Raw genomic sequence first — 24,567 nt, 5'->3', positions numbered from 1 at the left:
TGTTAATAGGCTTGTTAGTCCCTCCTTAGTACTGCCTTGTCTTAATTTGTAACATTCCATGGCGACAGGCCCCTTTACTTCAGTTGTTTCACGTGACCTGTTACTTAGTCTGTAAGAACTATTTACTTTATTTAGTTTGTCTTACTGTAGGCCAGACATGCGCTGCTTCAGCTGAAACCGCATGTGCCTTTTTAAGCAGCGCGGGTGCCTGCTTTCAATCACTTTAATCCAGCATTATCTTGCGTCTGATTCAACACCCCCCCCCTCCCCCAGTAAAACGGATTTAGAAATGATTAGTGAATTAAATCATGTGAATTCCAGGTAGCATCCAATTAGGGCTCCCGGTTTTAAGGTATTTTATTTCAGGCTAATTCCATCTGTATTTATCCATATTATTTTTTTTGCCATTTTATCTGTATTTATCCATATTTATTTTGTGTTTTGCGTGTAAATGAAGTTGTAAAACTGTACATTTCCATATCTATTTAACTGATTGACGTGCACTCCTACTTTGATATATGCCGTGGTCTAGCTATTTAGGCTGCCAAATATTACATAACAATACATCCACTGGTAAATACTAGCATTATACCATAAATATATGTTGACATATGCCGTTATTTAAATAAATTACATGCTGTTTTTTAATTTCCCATGATGCTGTCCATCTGCTCAGCTGCTGACCTATAATCCATGAAAGACAGCACGGAAAGTCACTTTTTTGTATTTATCCACTTTTAAAAATAAATGCAGACAGAAAACACATAGTTTTCTGTCTGTATTTATCTGTAAAAATCCGTAAAAATTGAAAACAGGGTGCCTTACACATAATTCTGTGCTAATGGGCTAAAGCTGACAACAGCACATCTGTGTTACATGTCATCTGTGCTAAAGCCACCTGACGGGTTGTTTTCAAAAGTCTGTTTTATTAACTCCACCACCACCAATACTACCACTACCACCACCACCAATACCACCACCATCGCCAATAACACCACCACCACCAATACCAATCCCACCACCACCAATACTACCACCACCGCCGATACCACTACCACCAATACCACCACTAATACCACCACCACCAATACCACCACCACCAATACCACCACCACCAATATCACCATCAATACCAATGCCACCACCACCACCAATACCTCCACCCCCACCATCACCAATAACACAATACCACCACCACCAATACCACCACCGCCAATACCACCAGCACCACCAACAATACCACCACAACCACCAATATCACCACCACCAATACCATCACCTATACCACTGCCACCAGCACCAATACCACCACCAATTATAACCACCACCAATACCACCACCATTATCACATCAATACCTACACCAATACCACCACAAATAATACCACCACTACCAATACTACCACCACCAATACCACCACCACCACCACCATTATCACCACCAATAACATCACCACCACCAATACCACCACCACCAATACCACCACCATTACCACCACAAATACCATCACCACCATCAATTCCATCACAAGTACCACCACCACCAATATCACCACCACCAATACTACCACCACCAGTACCAATACCACCACCAATATCACAACTAATACCACCACCACCAATACCACCACCACCAATACAATCAATACCACCACCAATACCAGTACCACCACCAATACCAGTACCACCACCAATACCAATATCACCAATACTAATACCGCTACCACCAAAACCACAACCAATACCACCATCTCCACCAATACCAATACCACCACCACCAATACCAATACCACCACCACCAATTCCAATACCACCACCTCAGCGCCTATCGCTCACTAGTAATAGCAGGGGCACTGGACGAGGCCAGAGCTGCAGCCGAGACCATCCTTTCCCTCCTTCCCTTCCTGTCTTCCATAAAGCCCAGCCTGCCCTGTACCAGGAAGTGAAGCCAGGGCCCTCCTACAGCTGGAGTGTTTTTTATTAGGCCAAAGATAGCAATGACATTACGCAATATCACACTGCACACTCAAATCATGGAAAAGGCAGGAAATAGCCCCTCGGCCTGCTCTTCCTCCTGATCCGCGACAGTGTAATCACAGAGCGAAAAGTGATGGAGCGCTTTGTTAGCGTTTATAGCTTGGATCATATGTAACTCTCATTTCACACTTTGTGCCTGTGTAAGTTACAACACTTACACATCTTCTTCACTGCACTATTTATCACTACTTTGAAGACATTGCAGGCAGGTCTCTTCCTCTGATATTTACTATCTAACAAGCGGTCGAAAAGGCCCTTTATTGCATTGCAATAGGTCTCGCATTTGCGAGTTTAAGCTATTAGTATTGTAAATGACAATGCCTTTTATTTATGTTTTAAAACCCAAAACATAAATAAATGGCATAGTCATTTACAATGCCACTAGCTCAAACTCGCGTGAATGTGGGACCTATTGCATTGCAAATGCTTGTTTTCAGTAACATCCGGAACTGCAGTTGTCGAGAGCTTGAGGTGCCACAGCAGGGGCAGATGAGGCAGTGGGCAATCACAATGAACCTTCATTGAAGTTTGAACGGGAAATTCAGGGTAATTAGAGGTTAATGTGCTCTAATTACAACAACTAGTGTTGCTTATTTATGGTGTACTAGCCTTTCTACAGGATCTAAACTGTGTATCCAGTGCAGCTATTTACCGCTTGACTTCTTATAGCAAGACTAAAGAAATGTTTGCCTAACAGGCCTATCTAAAGTGCACCAAAGGCTTTCCTCTAAAGGAATATAGATGTACAGAACACTATGCATCACACATGAAGCCATACAGCTCATACACACATGCAATCCTCTTTAATTGTCTAAAAACTGACAATCTTCTGCGGCCAACACGCTATGCTCATTGCAGAATCCATCATTAATGCAGTCATCTGAATTCAAAAATAGCACAATATAGCTCAATTGTACTCTGACTGTGGCGCAAGTATTTGGAAGTAAACACAAGATGATGGGCGGAGTGCTGAAACGTTTCCCAGGATGCTTGTTTCCGGTCCAGGGAGGACCTGGCCTGGCAGTTGAATGGTGGGCAGGGTCAAGACTGATATGCATATGGCTGGGTCCAAACTGGGCTGGTGTGGTCAGCAAAGAAACGAAGGATGAAACCCAGATCTGTGACTGGGGGTGAATGCTTGATTTGTTCGGCATTCTGTCCATCATCTGTTCTTTTTACAAGTATTTGGAACTCACGCTTCTCTCTCTTCTACTCAACTACTCCCCATGTGGCTTTCGAGAAGGGTTTTGAAGATAAAGTTACTTACCTTCAGCGACACCTTATCTGGTAGCGACTATCTAGTCACAGGCTTCCCACCTTAGAATTATCCCTAGGCCTCAGACTGGATCTGGAAATGTTTAATGAGCAGTACCCATGTGTGCCCATAGGTGGCATCATTCAGCTCCGCGTCGTGTCATTCACGCCGGAATCGACATCTGTGGTGCCTATATAGACGCCACTCAGGCACGCTGACTTCAGTTACTTTTGAGGGCTTTCCACTCTAGAAGCACAGAGCCACGTAGTACACTGACCACTGGTGTGGAATACCAGGGCCCTGAAGGGGGAAAGCCCTGTACCTAGAAATCCGTTCACAGCGGGGAGGATGGGTGAGTCAGTAAGGAATCTGCGACTAGAAAGAGTCTCTACCAGATAAAGCGTTACCAAAGGTAAGTAAGCTGTTCCTCTGATAGAGACTTCTAGCCGCACATTCCTTACCTTAGAGTAGATATCCATGCAATATCCTCTCTGAGGTGGGTCTGCGGACCAATTTCACACAAGGAGGTCCTGCAGGACCAAAGAGGCAAAGTGCACATCACTACGAACCTTACTGTCCAGGCAGTAGTGTTTGGTAACCGTGTGCAGGTAAGCCCACGTTCCTGCCTGGCAAATGTCCAGGAACTGAACTATGCAAGCTAAAGCAGAGGATGCAGCTTTAGCTCTGGTGGAATGAGCAGGCAAATCCTCAGGAGGTTGCTTCTTTGCCAAGGCGTAGCAGATTTTGGTGCAGAGTATGATCCATAGGGAGATCGTCCTCTCTGCACAGCCCGACCTTTCTTCGCTTAGACATACCCCATGAAGAGTTGGTCTTACAACCAGAACTATTTCGTGTGGTCAGGGTAGAATGTCAATGCTCTTTTTGGGTCCAGACAGTAAAGTAGGTGAAACTGCTCTGCTCAGTGAGTTGGTTGAGTCCAATCCGCAATGAATTGTGAACTGTGATGCGTCTCTCCTTTCTGCAACAGCCTGAGAAAGTACGTTCGGGCCTCCTCCGAGGCACTTGCACAACTGTGTCACACAGAGCGTGGAAGTACCAGCCTAAAAGGCAAGCAGTGTTCACAGAAGGCAATGCTAGGCTGGCATAAGAAAACATGTTCTTCTCTAAAGAGTCCAGCCTTTTGGATTCTCTGTTGGGGGAGCAGTAGGGTATGCGCCCTGGGAAGTCGAGGCTTCCATGGACCATAAAGCTCTCTAGGGTAGGGTGGTGGGTGAGGAAGTTTGTGTCCCCTGGCGGGGGTGATGGCAGAGTGTGATCGTCCTATTCACAGGAACCCCTGTGCTGGGTTTGGACCAGGTCCTTATCAAGACGTCAATTAGGGCATTTTTTAATGAGTAAGGGTTCGAATGAGGAGACTCCTGTTGCAGCACCTCTGTCAAGATATTGGTCTTGACTGACACCGAGGACAACTGAAGGCCAAGGGCCTCTGCCCCCCTTTGCACCAGCACTGCGTATGAGGCTTCCTCCTCTGTACCCACGGTAGGGGGAGAAAGTATACCCTAAACTAGAGAAGCGTTGAGTCCACTGGCTTTACCCAGTTTCTCACAACAGTCCATATAAGGGCCTTCTATGTACGACTGGTATTCTTCACGGTCCAGCAACCTAACCTGTTCCTCTCAGAGACCTAGCCCATGGGAATAGAGCGCAGGCTCTGATCTAGGAATCGCGGTTCAGGGCGGCGTCAGGCAACGCCCATCCGGCTCCTTGTTAGAGTCGGGAATCACAATGGGAATGGTGCCGTGCTGCCAGGAGCCTCAGCATCGGAAAAGCTTAAGATGGTACGACCAGCGTCGGTCCAGATCCAGGAATGGATCCCTGGATGCCCAAGGGAGCTAGGGCGGAAGCCGCCGGCACAGAACCAGATAGGGCCCCCTCTGACCTGTGGGGCCCAAAGGCGCGTCAACGGTGTCGGCCCACTCAAAAATTAGATGCATGGCCAAATAAAACTCTTTGAGTTGGGCAGGGGTCACTCTGGCTCCTGGAAAGTTGGGTATGTGTGTAGTCGGACAAAGAACAGGCTCTGAAGAACCATGCCTTGAGTGCTTATGCCCCCTTGTCTCGTCTGCCGAGGAGAGTCGAAGAGTACTATGACTTCTTGCTCTTTTTCTTGTGCCTCTTACTAATGGGACAAAGAGGGCTTCTGGCTCCTCAAATGATCCCAAGACCTTCCCCTTGACCTTGATTTCCGCAAAGTTGTATGCTGAGTCGCTAAAAGCTTCAGGGACCGCTATCGCAAAGCCTTCGGGGCTATGGCCCAGCAATCAAGGCATGACTTGGTGTCGTGGTCATGCTCCAGGCACCAAAGACAGATACGGTCGGGTCCGTCACCGATATTGGCTGGTGATGGGGACAACAAGGCTTAAAACTTGTGTTGCGAGATGACATCCTCGACACACCAGGAGGTAATACATCAAGAATTGTCAACAAAACTGAAAAATGTCTGTCAAAAAAGGGCAGAGGGTAGTTCTCCTGTTTAGCGCTGGCTGGCGTGGAAAGAAAAGAACAGACGTCAGCTTACCTGAGTGGCACCTAATAGGTGCTGCAAACTTCACTTCCAGTGTGGACTACTCCACGGAGAGCTAATCAATGGCACTTACTGGCGCGCAGGGATACCGCTCATGAAGAATATTCCGGATCCAGTCTGACTTCTGGTGAAATTCAAAGGTAAGGGTAGAGAACCGAATTAGGTTCAAAGCCCTAAGCTACATGTGAAAATCAAAACAGATGTGGCCCCCCAGTATCTGCTGTCTTTAGTTCAGCCCTACGTGCCTTTGCGCTATCTTCCCTCGTCCACCCAAGGAAAACTTTCTCTGTCTAGAGTCAGACTATCCCGGATGGGCGTCCGATTGTTCACATATCTTGGCCCATCCTTATGGAACTCTCTCCCCACATATATGTGGAAAGAAACGACATATGTCCAATTTTGCAAATCTTTAAAAACGTGGCTTTTTAATCAATAATCGGTAAGCGAGTATCTGTTCCTTGGCCTGGTCGGCGCTGGGAAACCCTTTTTGGGTAGCTGTTGCACCTTATAAAATGTTACTAATAATAATAATAATAATAATAATAGAAGTCTCTATCAGATATCCTGTGATTCTTGGCAAATCACTAAATTTCCCCAAGCCTAAAAAACACACGCAACAAATATGAATGTGTTCTTGTGTAATGTAATTGGTGCTCATGTGAAGTACTCTTCGGGTCCTACCTATACAAACTCTCTTCTATCTTGTTCCCAGAACTCATCGGTGTAATTACATCTTTAGCCTTATGATGGTTTATGCAAATAAAACAAGCATTTGCAATGCAAAAGGTCTCGCATTAGGAAAGTTTGAGCTATTGGTCTTGTAAATTACAATTTTTTTATTTATGTGTTGCTTTTGAAAATAGCTAAATGAATAGCTTTGTCATTTACAATGCCAATAGTTATAACTTTCGCAAATGTGACACCTATAGCATTTGTAATGCAACATGTTTTGTATTTACGTGACTTAGATGTATTGATATTACAAATAACAATGGCTTTTAATTTTTTTAAATAATTAATACTTAAATAAAAGTGATTGTAATTTATAATGGCAATAGCTTAAACTTTTGTAAATAACTTTTGTGAAGATTATGTTCAGTGTATTTTATTGTGACGAAAATCCAAGAACAGAAGTGAAATATTAACATCTTTTTGTGACATTTGTAATAAAGCTTGAAACATTGAGAGAACATATTTGAACCAGTTGTTGTTGAATGGTTTCACAGATTGATGCTGTGATGGCGACGAGTGATGCTGTGGCGTTCAGTGATGCTGTGGTAGCGCATAGTGATGTTGTGGTGCCCCTGAGTGATGCTGTGGTGGCCCTGAGTGATGCTGTGGAGGTGATGCTGTGGAGGCCGTGAGTGATGCTGCAGAGGCCGTGAGTGATGATGTGGAGGCCGTGAGTGATGCTGCAGAGGCCGTGAGTGATGCTGTGGAGGCCCTGAGTGATGCTGTGGAGGCCTTGAGTGATGCTGTGGAGGCCCTGAGTGATGCTGTGGAGGCCCTGAGTGATGCTGTGGAGGCCCTGAGTGATGCTGTGGAGGCCCTGAGTGATGCTGTGGAGGCCCTGAGTGATGCTGTGGAGGCCCTGAGTGATGCTGTGGAGGCCCTGAGTGATGCTGTGGAGGCCCTGAGTGATGCTGTGGAGGCCCTGAGTGATGCGGTGGAGGCCCTGAGTGATGCTGTGGTGGCACAGAATGATGCTGTGGTAGTGCAGAATGATGCTGTGGTAGCGCATAGCGATGCTGTGGTGTTCCAGAGTGATGCTGTAGTGTTCCAGAGTGATGCTGTGGTGGTGCTGAGTGATGCTGAGGTGGTGCTGAGTGATGATGTGGTGGCGCTGAGTGATGCTGGAATGGCGCTGAGTGATGCTGGGGTGGCGCTGAGTGATGCTGGGGTGGCGCTGAGTGATGCTGGGGTGCCGCTGAGTGATGCTGGGGTGGCGCTGAGTGATGATGGGGTGGCGCTGAGTGATGATGGGGTGGCGCTGGGTGATGCTGGGGTGGCGCTGAGTGATGCTGTGGTGGCGCTGAGTGATGCTGTGGTGGCGCTGAGTGATGCTGTGGTGGGGCTGAGTGATGCTGTGGTGCGGCTGAGTGATGCTGTGGTGCGGCTGAGTGATGCTGTGGTGCGGCTGAGTGATGCTGTGGCGGTGCTGAGTGGTGCTGCTGAATGATGCTGTGGAGGTGCTGAGTGGTGCTGTGGTAGTGCTGAGTGATAATGTGGTGGTGCTGAGTGGTGCTGCTGAATGATGCTGTGGAGGTGCTGAGTGGTGCTGTGATGGTGCTGAGTGATAATGTGGTGGTGCTGAGTGGTGCTGTGGTGGTGCTGTGGTGGTGTGGTGGTGCTGAGTGATAATGTGGTGGTGCTGAGTGATGCTGGGGTAGCGCTGAGTGATGATGTGGTGATGCTGAGTGGTGTTGTGGTGGTGCTGAGTGATGCTGGGGTAGCGCTGAGTGATGATGTGGTGATGCTGAGTGGTGATGTGGTGCTGCTGAGTGGTGCTGCTGAGTGATGCTGGGGTGGCGCCGAGTGATGCTGTGGTGGTGCGGAGTGGTGCTGTGGTGGTGCTGAGTGGTGCTGCTGAGTGATGCTGGGGTGGCGCCGAGTGATGCTGTGGTGGTGCTGAGTGATGCGGGGGTAGCGCTGAGTGATGATGTGGTGATGCTGAGTGGTGATGTGGTGCTGCTGAGTGGTGCTGCTGAGTGATGCTGGGGTGGCGCCGAGTGATGCTGTGGTGGTGCTGAGTGGTGCTGTGGTGGTGCTGAGTGGTGCTGTGGTGGTGCTGAGTGGCGCTGTGGTGGTGCTGAGTGATGCTGTGGTGGTGCTGAGTGATGCTGTGGTGGTGCTGAGTGATATGTGATGGGGCTGAATGATAATGTGGTGGTGCTGAATGATAATGTGGTGGTGCTGTGGTGGTGCTGAGTGATGCTGTGGTGGTGCTGAGAGAGAATGTGGTGGTGCTGAGTGAGAATGTGGTTGTGCTGAGTGATGCTGGGGTAGCGCTGAGTGATGCTGGGGTAGCGCTGAGTGATGATGTGATGCTAAGTGATGCTGTGGTGGCGCTGAGTGATGCTGGGGTGGCGCTGAGTGATGTTGTGGTGGTGCTGAGTGGTAATGTGGTGGTGCTGAGTGATAATGTGGTGGTGCGGAGTGATAATGTGGTGGTGCTGAGTGGTGCTGTGGTGGTGCTGAGTGGTGCTGGGGTGGTGCTGAGTGGTGCTGTGGTGGTGCTGAGTGGTGCTGTGGTGGTGTGGTGGAGCGGAGTGATAATGTGGTGGTGCTGAGTGATAATGTGGTGGTGCTGAGTGATGCTGGGGTAGCGCTGAGTGATGATGTGGTGATGCTGAGTGGTGCTGTGGGGTTCTGAGTGATGCTGGGGTGGTGCTGAGTGATGATGGGGTTGTGCTGGGTGATGCTGGGGTGGCGCTGGGTGATGCTGGGGTGGCGCTGAGTGATGCTGTGGTGGCGCTGAGTGGTGCTGTGGTGGGGCTGAGTGATGCTGTGGTGGGGCTGAGCGATGCTGTGGTGGGGCTGAGTGATGCTGTGGTGGGGCTGAGTGATGCTGTGTTGGTGCTGAGTGGTGCTGTGGTGGTGCTGAATGATGCTGTGGAGGTGCTGAGTGGTGCTGTGGTGGTGTTGAGTGATGTTGTGGTGGTGCTGAGTGGTGCTGTTGAGTGATAATGTGGTGGTGCTGAGTGATAATGTGGTGGTGCTGAGTGGTGCTGTGGTGGTGCTGAGTGGTGCTGTGGTGGTGCTGCGGTGGTGCTGAGTGGTGCTGCGGTGGTGCTGAGTGGTGCTGTGGTGGTGCTGAGTGATAATGTGGTGGTGCTGAGTGATAATGTGGTGGTGCTGAGTGATAATGTGGTGGTGCTGAGTGATGCTTGGGTAGCGCTGAGTGATGATGTGGCGATGCTGAGTGGTGCTGTGGTGGTGCTGAGTGATGCTGGGGTGGCGCTGAGTGGTGCTGTGGTGCTGCTGAGTGGTGCTGCTGAGTGATGCTGAGTGATGCTGGGGTGGCGCTGAGTGATGCTGTGGTGGTGCTGAGTGGCGCTGTGATGGTGCTGAGTAGCGCTGTGGTGGTGCTGAGTGATGCTGTGGTGGTGCTGAGTGATATGTGGTGGTGCTGAATGATAATGTGGTGGTGCTGAATGATAATGTGGTGGTGCTGAATGATAATGTGGTGGTGCTGTGGCTGTGCTGAGTGATGCTGTGGCGGTGCTGAGTGATGCTGTGGTGGTGCTGAGTGAGAATGTGGTGGTGCTGAGTGAGAATGTGGTGGTGCTGAGTGATGCTGTGGTGGTGCTGAGTGATGCTGGAGTGGCGCTGAGTGATGCTGGGGTGGCGCTGAGTGATGCTGTGGTTGTGCTGAGTGGCACTGTGGTGGTGCTGAGTGGCGCTGTGGTGGTGCTGAGTGATGCTGTGGTGGTGCTGAGTGATGCTGTGGTGGTGCCGAATGATAATGTGGTGGTGCTCAATGATAATGTGGTGGTGCTGTGGCGGTGCTGAGTGATGCTGTGGTGGTGCTGAGTGATGCTGTGGTGGTGCTGAGTGGTGCTGTGGTGGTGCTGAGTGGTGTTGTGGTGGTGCTGAGTGGTGCTGTGGTGGTGCTGAGTGATGCTGTGGTGGTGCTGAGTGGTGTTGTGGTGGTGCTGAGTGGTGCTGTAGTGGTGCTGAGTGATGCTGGGGTGGCGCTGAGTGATGTTGTGGTGATGCTGAGTGGTGCTGTGGTGGTGCTGAGTGGTAATGTTGTGGTGCTGAGTGATAATGTGGTGGTGCTGGGTGATAATGTGGTGGTGCTGGGTGATAATGTGGTGGTGCTGAGTGGTGCTGTGGTGGTGCTGAGTGGTGCTGTGGTGGTGTGGTGGAGCTGAGTGATAATGTGGTGGAGCTGAGTGATAATGTGGTGGTGCTGAGTGATAATGTGGTGGTGCTGAGTGATAATGTGGTGGTGCTGAGTGATAATGTGGTGGTGCTGAGTGATGCTGGGGTAGCTCTGAGTGATGATGTGGTGATGCTGAGTGGTGCTGTGGGGTTCTGAGTGATGCAGGGGTGGCGCTGAGGGATGCTGTGGTGGTGCTGAGTGATGCTGTGGTAGTGCTGAGTGGTGCTGAGTGATGCTGTGGTGGTGCTGAGTGATGCTGTGGTGGTGCTGAGTGAGAATGTGGTGGTGCTGAGTGAGAATGTGGTGGTGCTGAGTGAGAATGTGGTGGTGCTGAGTGATGCTGGGGTAGCACTGAGTGATGGTTTGATGCTGTGGTGGCGCTGAGTGATGCTGGGGTGGCGCTGAGTGATGCTGTGGTGGTGCTGAGTGTTGTTGAGTGATGCTGGGGTGGTGCTGAGTGATGCTGGGGTGGCGCTGAGTGATGCTGTAGTGGTGCTGAGTGATAATGTGGTGGTGCTGAGTGATAATGTGGTGGCGCTGAGTGAATCTGGGGTGGCGCTGAGGGAATCTGGGGTGGCGCTGAGTGATGCTATCAACCTAATTTAGATCATGTGACCTCGGGTAACCTTGTGCGTTATGGTAGTGTCAAATATGCATTTCCCTGCTCACACTAACATACAACTTTTGCTCTTTATTTGGTTTATTCTCCATAATGCAAGCAGTAATCTAATGACTTCGCCTCTTGTTTTGGCTAATTACTTAGTTGCATTTTAAACGGTTCTGTAGCGACCTGATCATGATCTGGCTAAGTTGATGACCCTTGAACATGGAGACCTGGGTCTGTCCTGCTGCGTGCCCTTGGTTGAAATCTCTCTGTGCCTGCTATGCTCTTAATGTAATATCCCTGTGCCTGAATTTATATTATGAAAACGAAGACTAATTTTATTTGGGTCATTAAATTTAGTGATAAAGTTCTCAATGAAAGATTAAAAGCAGCCGCGAAATGAAATGAAAAGCGGCCAGGAAATGCTCTCGGGATTGCGGTGGTGGGGGGCGCATTCCTTTGAAGTGTGAAGCAGGGGGCAGGGGAGCGGATCCCTTTGAAGTCTGGAGCAGGGCTGGGGTGGCGGGGGAGCCAGCGAGTGGGAGGGAGGAAAGGATCTTATGCGGATGGGGTGTGAGTGAGGGGGAGCAGAAGCCTTTGATGGTGGTGTGCGAGGCCAAGCGCTCGCCTGGGGAAGCCTCACGCTCGAGGGCACAACATGCATTGTAGGAAATCTGCTGGTTAAAGCGACTTTGGTTCAGATGTAATAGGTTTGAGTATTAATACTCGACCTAAAGAGTGAAAATGTTTAGTCTGACATGCTAAGTCAATGCAAAACAAATTACAGATTAGTTTCATACACAATTACAGTGGTGCGGGAGCAATTTGAGGAGCAGGATGCTGCCATCAGTTACATCACCAAAGTCATAGGGACGGTGAAAAATCCAAGCATCACATAGAGAAGCAGTGTAGCAAACGAGCCATGCCCATTCAGCTGGAGAGTACTAAGGGTGTGGTAAGTTGTCGGCGGTGCAATTAAGAGAACACTGTCGCAAATATATGAATTTAGCATGGTATGGTAGTTCACTGTTATTAACAGACATCACATTTTCCATTGAAATGGCCACTAAATGTTCACAGATGTCAATTTTACTGATAAAACTCTGTAGTGCACAAACAGCAATGTGTAGAAAGTGGGTTTCAGTGACTAATTATCATTTGCAAGTAAAATGACTTGATGTGTTTTTATCCTATTCAACATCTTTGCTTCCATCACACTTCATAATCACAAAAAAGTGCTTTATGTGTGCTTCCTTAACTGGTGGAATATTTTCAAATATTTTCAAATACACTTTCATGTATTTAAATTGTATTGTGTTAGAAAACAAATTGGCATCCTAAATCCTTACCTTTCACACTCCTTGTACTACAGCAAGATTGACAAATAGTCCACTTTTAAAACTTCTATCACTTCGCAGTCAGAAAATGAAATATAAACACCAATCACCATGTTAAAGGTATGCACAGCAATTTGTCAGAAGACATATCCTGACAATTGACCTCTTGGTTTGAACTAATAGCAACTATAACAAGCCAAAATGTAAAGGCATCTATTTTGCTCTATCACCTTCTGAACTCCAGCATGGTTATTTCTGGGGGTGCTGCAGCACCCCCTGCGCCACAACTTTCAGTGCCTATGTGCCATTAATAAAGCATTTCTTTATAGAAAAATCAATAACATTACATTACCTATTTTTGAATTTGCTAGTATAGTGGTACTCGGAAAGCAACATTCAAATTCTATGGCAGGACCGGAGGCTCAGATTATGCTTTTCTTTCTCCGCCATTTATTAAAACACAAAACGCACAGCAGCCAAGAAAAGCTCTTATTGGAACATCATCATCGGTTTCAATAAAAGGAAGAAAAAACATCAAATAAAATCAACATAGTGCAAATGTCCCAGACTTTAACTTCAAGTCCCAGCACTCCAACTTGTAAGGATCCGAGGGTAGTCCTTTCACAGTGTCCATTACCCTTATATAAACAGTCCCCTCTCTCTGTTCTTCCTCTTTCTTCGCTGTTCCCGCAGCCAGTTAAGTGTTTTCTCTTTGCTCTTGGGTTATTGTGGTATTTACCTCACATTGGGGTTTTTCTTGATTACTCTTTCGGGGTCTGTGTAAGCACTGTGGCTGTTTTTCCTTCACAGAGCCCCGAGAACGTCACGGGGGCAGTTTTTCCGCACCTTTCGCGACCCTTTTCCCGTTGTGGTTCCGCGGCGTGTATCAGCCGCTAGAGGGCACTGCGGGGTCTCGTTGGTCTTTAGCGCGGTTTTCTCTTCAGAGGAGCCGCGCTGAGGAATCCAACGGACGCGGAGCCTTGCCCTCGTGCCCCCTCAGTGACGCTCGGTGAATCCGGGTCTGTAGCCCCATTTCAGTGATGTTTTCACTCTTACGCCCTGTTGAGGGTCTGTATTGCGGTTTTACCGCGTTGCTGCCGGTGGTGCCGGTTCGAGCACTCCTTAGGCCCTGGTGTGGTAGCGCGCTGTGGGGGGGCAGACCTGGTCCCTTGTGGTGGGTCGGCGCGCTGTGTGGGGTCCGAGTGCGCCCTAATTGCGGTCAGTTCCTGACGCCCAAAAGCGGTACAGTCCTCCAGGCTGTTGGAATACCTTGTACCCCCTTGTGTCTGGGGCTGTATTGTGGAGGCCGTTGGGAGTCTCTAAGTCAGGTGGTGGTTGTCTGTCAGAGTAGCTTTCATTATGGAGGATGAATACTACGAGGAGCCCCATTCCTACCTGAATGATGAGGAGTTCTATCAGGTGGTTGATAGTTCGATCTATAGGTGTGTGACCGAGGTAGTTGGCCCTATGGAAGACGGCCTTTCGGCGCGTATTGTTGAGGAATGCGCCAAGTTGGCGCGCGCTGATCTTCCAGGTCCTTCGGGGGAGGGTCCTCCAGCACCGAAGAAGCCTTGCAAGGAAGGGCCGTCGGAGCATGCCCATGGGGTGGACAAGATATATTTTACAGAACAGAGGACCCTAGTAATTTAGGGATCAACGGAATGATAGACATATACTAGATAGTATATATGACTTCTGTCCAGCCGGACAGAGTTTTTTTATTTTTCAATTCTTCAGTTTAAGAGTGTAAATATAATATTTATACAAAAGTGGGCACAGCCTGTGACCCACAAAGGACAAGACAAAACATATGACAAAACAATTATGTAAAAGCGCACAAAAGCGGTCTGTACTATTAATCTGTTTTACAGACTAGAATTAAATCGTAGCAACCCATTGTTTTACACAGTATGTGAATTCCAACAAACATATGGTGCAATAAGGTCGACGGCGTTTCGATGCAATTACTAAATACATGCATCATCATCAGGACAAAAACTGGTGTGTCAAGTTTGTCTTGAGAGTTTTTTCAATATCATTACCCCTTATGTAAGCATAATAGCAATCCTGGGGGTACTGTCATAGCGGTTAAAAGCTGTGGAGAGCCAGGGGCTATCTGTCAGTTTGTGCCCAGGTGTGAGAGATTATGGTAATGTCTGCTCACATCGACTTCGCCGGTAATTTTATATTGGGAATTGGAGTAATAGAGCAGTGCTCGTGTTCTCGGCGAGTCTTTAATCCATAATAGGGTTTAGTTCGGGCTTTACTTGATTGCAGGACAGGTGGGTTCTGGCGGGGATCGCTTCCTCATCCCCGCCAGAACCCACCTGTCCTGCAATCAAGTAAAGCCCGAACTAAACCCTATTCCCAATATAAAATTACCGGCGAAGTCGATGTGAGCAGACATTACCATAATCTCTCACACCTGGGCACAAACTGACAGATAGCCCCTGGCTCTCCACAGCTTTTAACCGCTATGACAGTACCCCCAGGATTGCTATTATGCTTACATAAGGGGTAATGATATTGAAAAAACTCTCAAGACAAACTTGACACACCAGTTTTTGTCCTGATGATGATGCATGTATTTAGTAATTGCATCGAAACGCCGTCGACCTTATTGCACCATATGTTTGTTGGAATTCACATACTGTGTAAAACAATGGGTTGCTACGATTTAATTCTAGTCTGTAAAACAGATTAATAGTACAGACCGCTTTTGTGCGCTTTTACATAATTGTTTTGTCATATGTTTTGTCTTGTCCTTTGTGGGTCACAGGCTGTGCCCACTTTTGTATAAATATTATATTTACACTCTTAAACTGAAGAATTGAAAAATAAAAAAACTCTGTCCGGCTGGACAGAAGTCATATATACTATCTAGTATATGTCTATCATTCCGTTGATCCCTAAATTACTAGGGTCCTCTGTTCTGTAAAATATACTACTGCCCAAGGACCCTAGTGTTATTCCTTTTGGGTTTTCCCTTGTTCTGTGAAAACATGGGGTGGACAAGGGCGCCTTTGAGCGTCTTAGGGACGCTTTCTTAGCGAAGGCGACCGCGCCCCCCGCGGAGCAGCCCGCCGCCCCGGTCCCGGTGGCGCCTTCGGAGGTTGCACCTTCTTCCCCTGATAGGGATTCCCCAGATACCGACGATGACGACGAGTCGGAGCGTTCCTGGCGTCCTTCGGGCTCGGTTGCAGAGTTGCCTCGGGATAGCTCTGGCATGCTGGACCCGGATGAAATTATTCGTCCGCGGTCAGCGGCATGGGCCCCGGGCGACAAAGTGGCCAAGTTCGTGGCGAGCAGGCTTCGCAAGCCTCTGGAGAAGGAGGCCAGAGGCTGTCTGAGGGGGGAATGCCCTAGACCATCGTTGGAAGGCAAGGTAGCCATGACTCCTGACCTGGATGCCAAGATGGCGACATTTCTGGCCAAATTCATGAAGGACCCGCGCAAGGGGATAGGACGTTCTTGGCGGTCCTGCCAGGATAAGTTGTTAGACGCGGTGGGTCTGATCACGAAGATCTTAGATATGGCGGAGGAAGCGAAGGTCACGGGTGCGTCCATTTCCCCTGAGGTGCTGTCTAATTGGGCACAAAGGGTGGTTATTTTCCTGGGCAACGCCAACTGCGCCCTTTCCACAGAGCGCCGTCGGTCTTTTCTAATTAAGTTGGACCCGAAACTTGGAGACCTGGCCTCGGCGGGGGCGGTGGCCCAAGGGGGTCTCTTTGGCGAGCCTTTCATTAAGGAATTGGGCAAATTCGTATCTACCTTTACCTCGCTGAACAAGGCCCAGTCCAGCATCAAACATGTTTTCCATCAGCGTTTTTCCTCCGGGGCTGGTCGCAGCAGGGGCCATGCGACCGGCCGTACAGGGCAAAATGCCGGCAACAGAGGGCAAGGCTCCGGACGAGGGCAGTATAATACATCGGCCAACTATACGAACTTCTATCCCACCAGAGGACAGCGCTTTGGAGGTCGCGGCTTCAAGAAAGGAGCAGGAAACAACTCCAATACCGGTGAGTGTAATTCCTGCAGACCAAGTTTGTGTTAGCGGCCGTTTAGCGGCCTTCTGGGGGGAATGGGCACTTCTCACCGCGGACGCGTGGGTGTTACAAACCGTCCGCGGTTTCCATATAGAATTCTACGATCAGCCCTTTCAGGTGAGTGCCCCTTCTCCGATGGTGTTCTCAGAGGCCGATGCGTTGTTGATAGACGAGGAGGTCGCGGACTTGCTTCGCAAAGGGGCCGTTCGTCGTTCAACTCGGCATCCCTCTGGGTTCATCAGCAACCTATTTCTAGTGGACAAGCCAGGCGGCGGACGTCGCCCAGTCATCAATCTCAAGGAGTTCAATGGGTGGCTGGTGTATCGCCACTTCAAGATGGAGGGCATCCATCTGTTGCGCGACATTCTTCTGTCGCAGGACTGGTTGGTGCGGTTGGATTTGAAGGACGCTTATCTGGTGGTTCCCATTCATCCCCCGCACCGTCGTTTCCTGCAGTTTGTCTGGAAGGGTCAGGTGTTCGAGTTCATGGCACTTCCTTTCGGTCTGTCTTCCGCTCCGTGGTGCTTCACTAAGGTCCTGCACCCGGTGATAGAATTCTTGCGCGGTCAGGGCGTCCGGCTAATCGTCTACTTGGACGACATTTTGCTTTTGGACCAATGTCCTCGGAAGCTGCGCGAACACCTGCAGCTGGCGGTGTCGCTTCTACAAAAATTGGGGTTTGTTATCAACGAGACCAAGTCTGTGCTGGTTCCCTCTCAACGGATAGAGTTCCTGGGTTTCATCATAGACTCTGTCGAGTCCATCCTCAGTCTTCCGGCCCGCAAGCTGTCGAAGATCCGTCATGTGTTGCGTCAGACTGTGGGGAGGTCCCACACCTCGTTGAGGCAGATTGACAGGGTGGTGGGCCTCTTGTCCTCTTCCATCCAGGCGATTTTCCCAGGGCTGCTGCATTACAGAGCCCTTCCACGCCTCAAAGCCTTTCATTTGCGCAGAGGCTTGTCTTACGATCAGATGTTTCCTCTCTCAGAGGAGGTGAAGGAGGAGATGACGTGGTGGCTTTCTCACATGGAAGCCTGGAATGGTCGGGCGATCTTTGGGTCGGTCCCGGATTTAGTGATCGAGTCCGATGCCAGCAGGGCCGGTTGGGGCGCTCGCTGCTGAGAATTTTCCACAGGCCGCGCCTGGTCGCCGGAGGAGCAGAAGTTGCACATCAACTGTCTGGAGCTCTTGGCGGGGTCCTTCGCGGTTCGTTGCTAGACCAAGGACACGGTGCAGTCGTGTGTCCTTTTGAAGATGGACAACGTCTCAGCCGTACGGTATGTGAACCATCTGGGAGGTTCTCGGTCCCGTGCGCTAGCGGACCTAGCGAAGGAGTTCTGGGCCTATTGCCTGGACAATCACGTGTCGGTGCAGGCAGAGTACCTGCCGGGCCAGTCCAATCAGGTAGCGGACTGGCATTCCAGATATCTACGAGATTTCAGTCAGTGGAAGCTGGATGTATCGTTTTTTCAATGGTTGAACGACCTCTGGGGTCCTTTTTCGATCGACCTTTTTGCCTCACGGTTGGATCATCAACTTCCGAGATTCTTCAGCTGGAGGCCGGATCCGGTGGCGGAAGCCACGGACGCGTTTCTTCAGGACTGGAGTCGGAAGTCTCCTTATGCGTTCCCTCCCTTCTCCATGATAACGAGAACGGCGGCTCAGCTGCGCCGGCAGAAAGGGGGGCTGGTCCTAGTGACTCCATTCTGGAGGTCGCAAGTGTGGTTTCCGGTTCTACTGGAACTTTCTTGGGATTTTCCAATCCTACTCCCCCAGTTTCCTCACCTGCTTCTCAGTCCAGATCAGGAGCCTCATCACCTCCTTGCGCAGGGTTCTCTCCACCTCATGGTATGGAGGCTTTCAGGGGACGCTGGTCGCTCCCAGGCCTTTCGCGACCGGCTGAGGGACTCTTGTCCAAGGCCTGGGCTCCCAGTACGTCGAAACGCTACAAGTCCGCTTGGGCTAAGTGGGTACGTTGGTGTCTTCGACATGACCTGGATCCCTTGGTCGCAGGAGTGGTTCCCATCCTGAACTTCCTAACGGAATTGGCTACGGCGGGTTTGGCGTATCGCACAATCAATGCCATGCGTTCAGCGATTTCTGCTGCGCACCTGCCGGTGAACGGTTCCCCAGAGGGGGAACATCCTTTTGTGTGTCTGCTCTTGCGAGGTGTCCGATTGTCTTTGCCGCCGGAACCTCGTTACTCCGTCCTCTGCGACGTGAATGTGGTTTTGAATTTATTTCTCTCTTGGCAGGCCAATAGATATTTGTCTTTGAAGGAGCTTTCAGCCAAATTGGCCATGCTGTTATGCTTGGTGTCGTGTCGCAGAGTGTCAGATGTTCGAGCTCTGGATGTGTCCACACGGGTGTTTTCGCCTGAGGGCGTCACCTTTACGGTTGGCCGCCGTACAAAGTCTGGCTCCAGAACTATTACATATCCTGCTTTTGTGGATGTCCCAAAATTATGTGTTGTGAACTGTTTGAGGGCGTATGAAGACATGACTTGGGATCTTCGCCCTCCGGGCGAACGTCAGTTGTTGATTGCCTTGCGAAAGCCACACCATGCAGTCTCTTTCCCCACAATTGCCAGGTGGGTGCGCTGGGTCATGCAGGAAGCAGGCATCGATACTAAACGTTTTGGGGCACATTCTGCCAGAGGGGCCATGGCCTCTAAGGCGTTTGCAGTAGGTGCACGTTTGGAGGACTTGGTGCGTGCAGCGGATTGGTCTTCAGAGTCCACTTTTCAATTCTATTAAGGACACGGAGGCGAGGATTATCCCACCCAGATCGTCCGCGTGTGACGTCCCGCCCGTATGCCAGTAAGTACGTAGGTTTCCAGTTGATGCTGTTCATTTCATGCCTGTTGTGGTCCGTGTTATATTGCTGACATGCATCTGGTTGTACAACTCTCACGCAGTTGTGTTTTGTCACTAGGTAATGATGGTGCCAAGCAGGACCAGTGAAGATGTAGCGTAATTCGCGAAGAAAGAGGAAGAACAGAGAGAGGGGACTGTTTATATAAGGGTAATGGACACTGTGAAAGGACTACCCTCGGATCCTTACAAGTTGGAGTGCTGGGACTTGAAGTTAAAGTCTGGGACATGTGCACTATGTTGATTTTATTTGATGTTTTGTCTTCCTTTTATTGAAACCGATGATGATGTTCCAATAAGAGCTTTTCTTGGCTGCTGTGCGTTTTGTGTTTTAATAAATGGCGGAGAAAGAAAAGCATAATCCTCGCCTCCGTGTCCTTAATAGAATTGAAACTTACCGTCACACTAGCTAGGCAAATTTCGATTCCTTTCCTATTTGTGTGTACAAAGTCATGTGCTTGGCACAGAAATGTATCACAAAAAATAAATATTTCGTCGAGATGGCACAATCCATTTCAGATTATAAGGTTTTCAAATGGAAAAGGAAAGTCGCAATAATGGACCTTCAAAAAAACGTGCAACTGACGCTACATTTTCCAGGAACCATGCATTTAATTATCTTGACAGTTGCTCTTTAATGTTGTCAGTGGCAGCCTGCATGGAGAGCAGGGTGAGAAAAAACCTCTGCCCAAACAAGAATGGGTAAAAAAAGGAAAAGAATAGGTTACTATTCATCTCTGGTGATCTTCCCACCCTACGCTGCCTTAAGCATACATCCCTATCTCCAGTATGATAATTACTGGTGAAGAGCAGGATGGAGTTGTGCCAGATAAGAGGAACCCTGATGAAAGACGAAACTGGCTAGGACTGACAGGAAAGTTGCTGGCTGGGAAACTATGGAGGTGTAAACTCCAGCACCAATGTGTAGGAAAATCGAAGTAGAGAGAAGGGCCTGATATTTATCTTGACAGTATGTATACTCTGTCGCAACTGTGACAGTATACATACTGTTGAGATAATGGTCTGCCCGCCAACATTAGATGCAGGTGGACCTTAGGTTTAATCACGGCAGAGACTACTTCATCTCCGCTGTGATTAAAGCCCTCCGACGGCCCTGCGGACTCAAGGTCGTCGGAGGCAGACCTCTAGTTCCACCCATCTAACATAGATGCTCGGAATTAGAGGTCAGGTTTTACTGCCAGTCGTCTCCAGGAAACCCCTGGTGATGAAAGGCTATGAAAACTGCTAAATGATTCAAGATTTTCAATCTGAAGAAAAAAAAATGTTTTAATTTGATGTAGGGCTCTGTAGCGTTGACGGAGTCCTGCACCAAACTGTAAACAGTATTATAAGTAAAAGCTGTGATGAAGATTCCTGCCAATGCTTCAGAAAGGGCCACCACTTGGCAGTCACTTCTAAATTTACGGGGCGGACTAGTCTCGGTCTGGCAGACGTTAAGTCCTCCACCAGGATAACAGAGATTTCTCCGTCCGCCAAATTATAAATCAGGCCCAAAAGTTGACCACACAAATATGCTTCAGAGTATCAACTGAAGAAACAGAGTCTGAGCATACTATCTATCTCTGGAAAGTAAACAAAAGTCACGTAATGCCACAATTTAAACGTTATCCACTTTGAAGCCCTTGCAAGGTAAGAACCAAAAATCAACAGAGTGGCATGAGTTTTCACTGGTCGTTTATCAGCTGTTCCCAATGTTTCGCAGATCAGCTTTACATACACCTGAGAGGAAAGGCTACAGTTCCAGAATCCCTTGGAACTACCAGGCCATCACAGTTTTAATAGTCAGGAAGTGAATGACTGTCTAGCTGACGTCTGTTACATCTCTGCATGAGAGAAGGTAGGAGTCCAGGGCTGCAACTATGAATTTTATCCTTCTTGAGGTTATCAAAGGGGGGGTTCACTGAGAACCCAAAATGTAAAGGATCCAGAGAGGCTCCTGCTTCGTCCTTGATGCTACCTGAATGAGACAATCAACAGACCTGCTGCTTCAAAATGTCTCCACTGATCCTGGATATGGGTGTGAAACCGAATGGTAGTGTCCTGCACATGTCGTGCTATTACTACGGGAAAATGTGCAAGTCTGCACACTCTTAATTGCCAGAATGGCCACTTAAGCACAATAGCCACCACACAAAAAATCTAGAAAAAAGAATTGGCACACCTCTCTGCTTGGAATCAAGGCAAACTTTGCTGCATATATAAATATATGTCACTGGAACATAAAGACATTTTTTTCAGACGTTTGGCACATGGGAACGCTTTCTGAAATACAAGTGACAGCGTACAATAAAATTCTTCATACCTTAATTTGTGAGAAAGGTCTGTCATAACTCCCAACATAAAGAAATCCAACACTCTGGGTTAGCAGTCTAAAAGCAAAATACAAAATCATGTTAGGAATACATTTGACAGGAACTCTTGTAGCGAGGATAGTTCATGCAGTAATGACTTTCACAGTGAAATGATATCTTATTGTTATTACAGGAAATCTCAAAGTGAGAAAGAAACCGTTGATAAGATCCCAATTAAGCCATCCCCAAACAATAAGGAACTCCATCAAGCACATTATAATATACAATGAGAAAAGTGGATGGTTGGTTCTCGGCTCCAGAAGCGCGTGGGTCTGCCAGTTCTAATGTCTGCCAAGATTCAATGGAGCCAGGGAAGCTCACCCCTCAGCTCCTCCCTCCCTTATCCTTAAGCACCCTTTGTAAATGAACTACAAATTAACATGGGCAGTTAAAATGAGATTTACTTTGCAATGGTTGCCATGAGCTGGGCAGGTTGGAAGTCGCACAAAGGAGTTTGGACCCTGTCTTTTCAGCACTTATGTTCACTCATGATCTCAGGTTCTACCACAACGGTAAGACCGAGGGCACCTCAGTCTTACCTATGGCCTTACCTTGTAGGAGAGATCCACCCAATCAAAAAATGCAATGCAGCTAGTACTCCAAATTTTTAGTCACATTTTTAATTTTTAATATTAGTAGTCCAAGTAAGTCTAGATGCGTAATGTGCCAAAACCATCTAAATCATTATGTGACTCGACACTACTGGCACTGAAATAATGTTAAGTCAAACAAAGTTACAAACATATCAAATGAAGATTATCTAGACATGTCTGCTTGAGGGGGTCACTTAAAGCTACAACACTGGACAGCTTTGAAAAAACTACTTCAAAATTCACTGGAGCAGCGTATGCTTTTCTCTTTTGTAGAGAATTTCTTACATTAGTCCAATACTTCGATGATTACTGATGAGAAGAGAATTATAATGGGCCAAAATTTGAAATGGCCACAATGAGGGTTAATGATTTCTTTTCAGAAAATTATTTATATAAGTTAAGTTTAAGGCTTGTTTGGTGCATAAAGAAGTCTAATTCGCCCCATCTGCTTTAAAGCATTAAATACGGACATCAATTGGACATCCCCCTCCAAGACTCCCTCCTCCAAACTGGAACCTCCCCCACCATTTCACCTTTACTGATTCAATTTCCAAAGCTCAAATCCCATCAGCACCTGTAGAGGGAGCATGGGATGTGGCATGAAGGTAGGACTGCAATGCACAAGGGCTGTGTGGATGGGCGTGCATGACTCTACAGCCAGCTTTAACTTTTTAAGTCATGTTAACTCTTTTTATAACACTTTCCCTGCTCAATCTTTGATTCACGCCCTCTAGAAGAAATGTAAAAGCCCACCTGTCCCGAACATACCTGCAATCAAAGTAGCGCTTATTACCACCCTTCCCTATCCATTTTCTCAGTGAATCCGGAGCTGAATCCGGAGTGAAATAGAGAAGTGTGGCTCAATGGTTAGAGCGGCAGACCCTGATGCAGTAGTCTGGCCGGGACCAGGGTTCAATTCCTGCCTCGGGCTCAATTTCCTCGGACCTGATAATTCTCGCCACGGTGCCTATTCTGATCATGAGCCCCACTCTGCACCTCTGGGCAATAGCTTGCTTAATCTCTACAACGGCCCCAACAAAGCTGAGGATGCATGACTTACCTTGGGGGTGCCCAGGAGTGGGCTCCTCACAGGGAAAGGCCAGGAAGGGCTCCTCGGCGGTATTCGTACAAGCGCCGAGATGCCTCCGGGTAGTCGTGCGCTATATAAGTGCGTAATTATCATTATTTATCATTTAGCTACATATCACTTCTTCTAATGTATGATGCGAAATCTGTAATTCTGTATTCCACATTGTAAAGCTCCCTAACATTCCAATCAGTGCAGGATCGCTGTATAAAAATTCACTCTGGTTTATACTGGATCCGAGATGATTTCAAGTGCTTCACTGAAAACATGTGTGCTGGGCAATGTTTCCTCTAATTTATTTTCACTGCGTGCAGCAAAGAAGGTTCTCTGTGCACTGACGCCAAGGCTATGAGAACTGAAGACATGGGATCCATTGATGTGAAAGCGAGCGCCATGGGCTGCACAGATTTGTTTCTTTAAGGGCGGGACTGGGAACCCAAAGCAGCCTTGAGAAATTTGTCGAACCAGCCCACTGGTGAGCAGGGTTTGGGGGGAGGTGAGAGGGCATTAGGGTTGTGCTGCTTATGTTATTATGGGCCGAAATTGGAGCACCTTTGCAAAATGAGCACCCAGTAACAAAACCAGACCCCACCCTTTCAGCCTCTTGGGGAAAATACCAAAGCCCACTACGGCCAGTCCGGCCCTGGTTTCTTTATTTGATTCTAGGGGCAAACTATCTTTGGGCTCATGGCTTCATTGTAGCAGATTTACTAGTCACTCCCTTTTATTGCCGCAGCAGACATACTCACAATAGTAGTCGTGCTTAACAAACACACCTGATTGATTGAATAAGTCAGCAAATGTATTTTTCAGGGGATAGGCTGCTTTTCTAAAACTATATTTTAAACAAAGAAATGAGCAACAAATCACAAATGCACATTTACACCTTTTCCCTTAACTGTGTACAACAGATTGCATTTTCTTACACACT

The 24,567-nt window shown here is 48.2% G+C and overlaps 1 protein-coding gene across 1 annotated transcript in view; it reads right to left on the bottom strand.

Moving 5' to 3' along the window:
• The window catches only part of RNGTT (RNA guanylyltransferase and 5'-phosphatase), a 1,829,700-nt gene that overhangs the window by 213,410 nt on the left and 1,591,723 nt on the right, over positions 1-24,567 (bottom strand). The window contains exon 14 of the mRNA XM_086926663.1: positions 21,908-21,974. Coding sequence (XP_086782789.1) covers positions 21,908-21,974 — 67 coding nt within the window. The remainder of the gene's footprint in view (positions 1-21,907; positions 21,975-24,567) is intronic.

This window comes from Lissotriton vulgaris, chromosome 6 (genome assembly GCF_964263255.1).
Source record: "Lissotriton vulgaris chromosome 6, aLisVul1.2, whole genome shotgun sequence".
NCBI classification, from domain to species: Eukaryota; Metazoa; Chordata; class Amphibia; order Caudata; family Salamandridae; genus Lissotriton; species Lissotriton vulgaris.
This window is presented reverse-complemented; position numbering and strand designations above follow the sequence as displayed.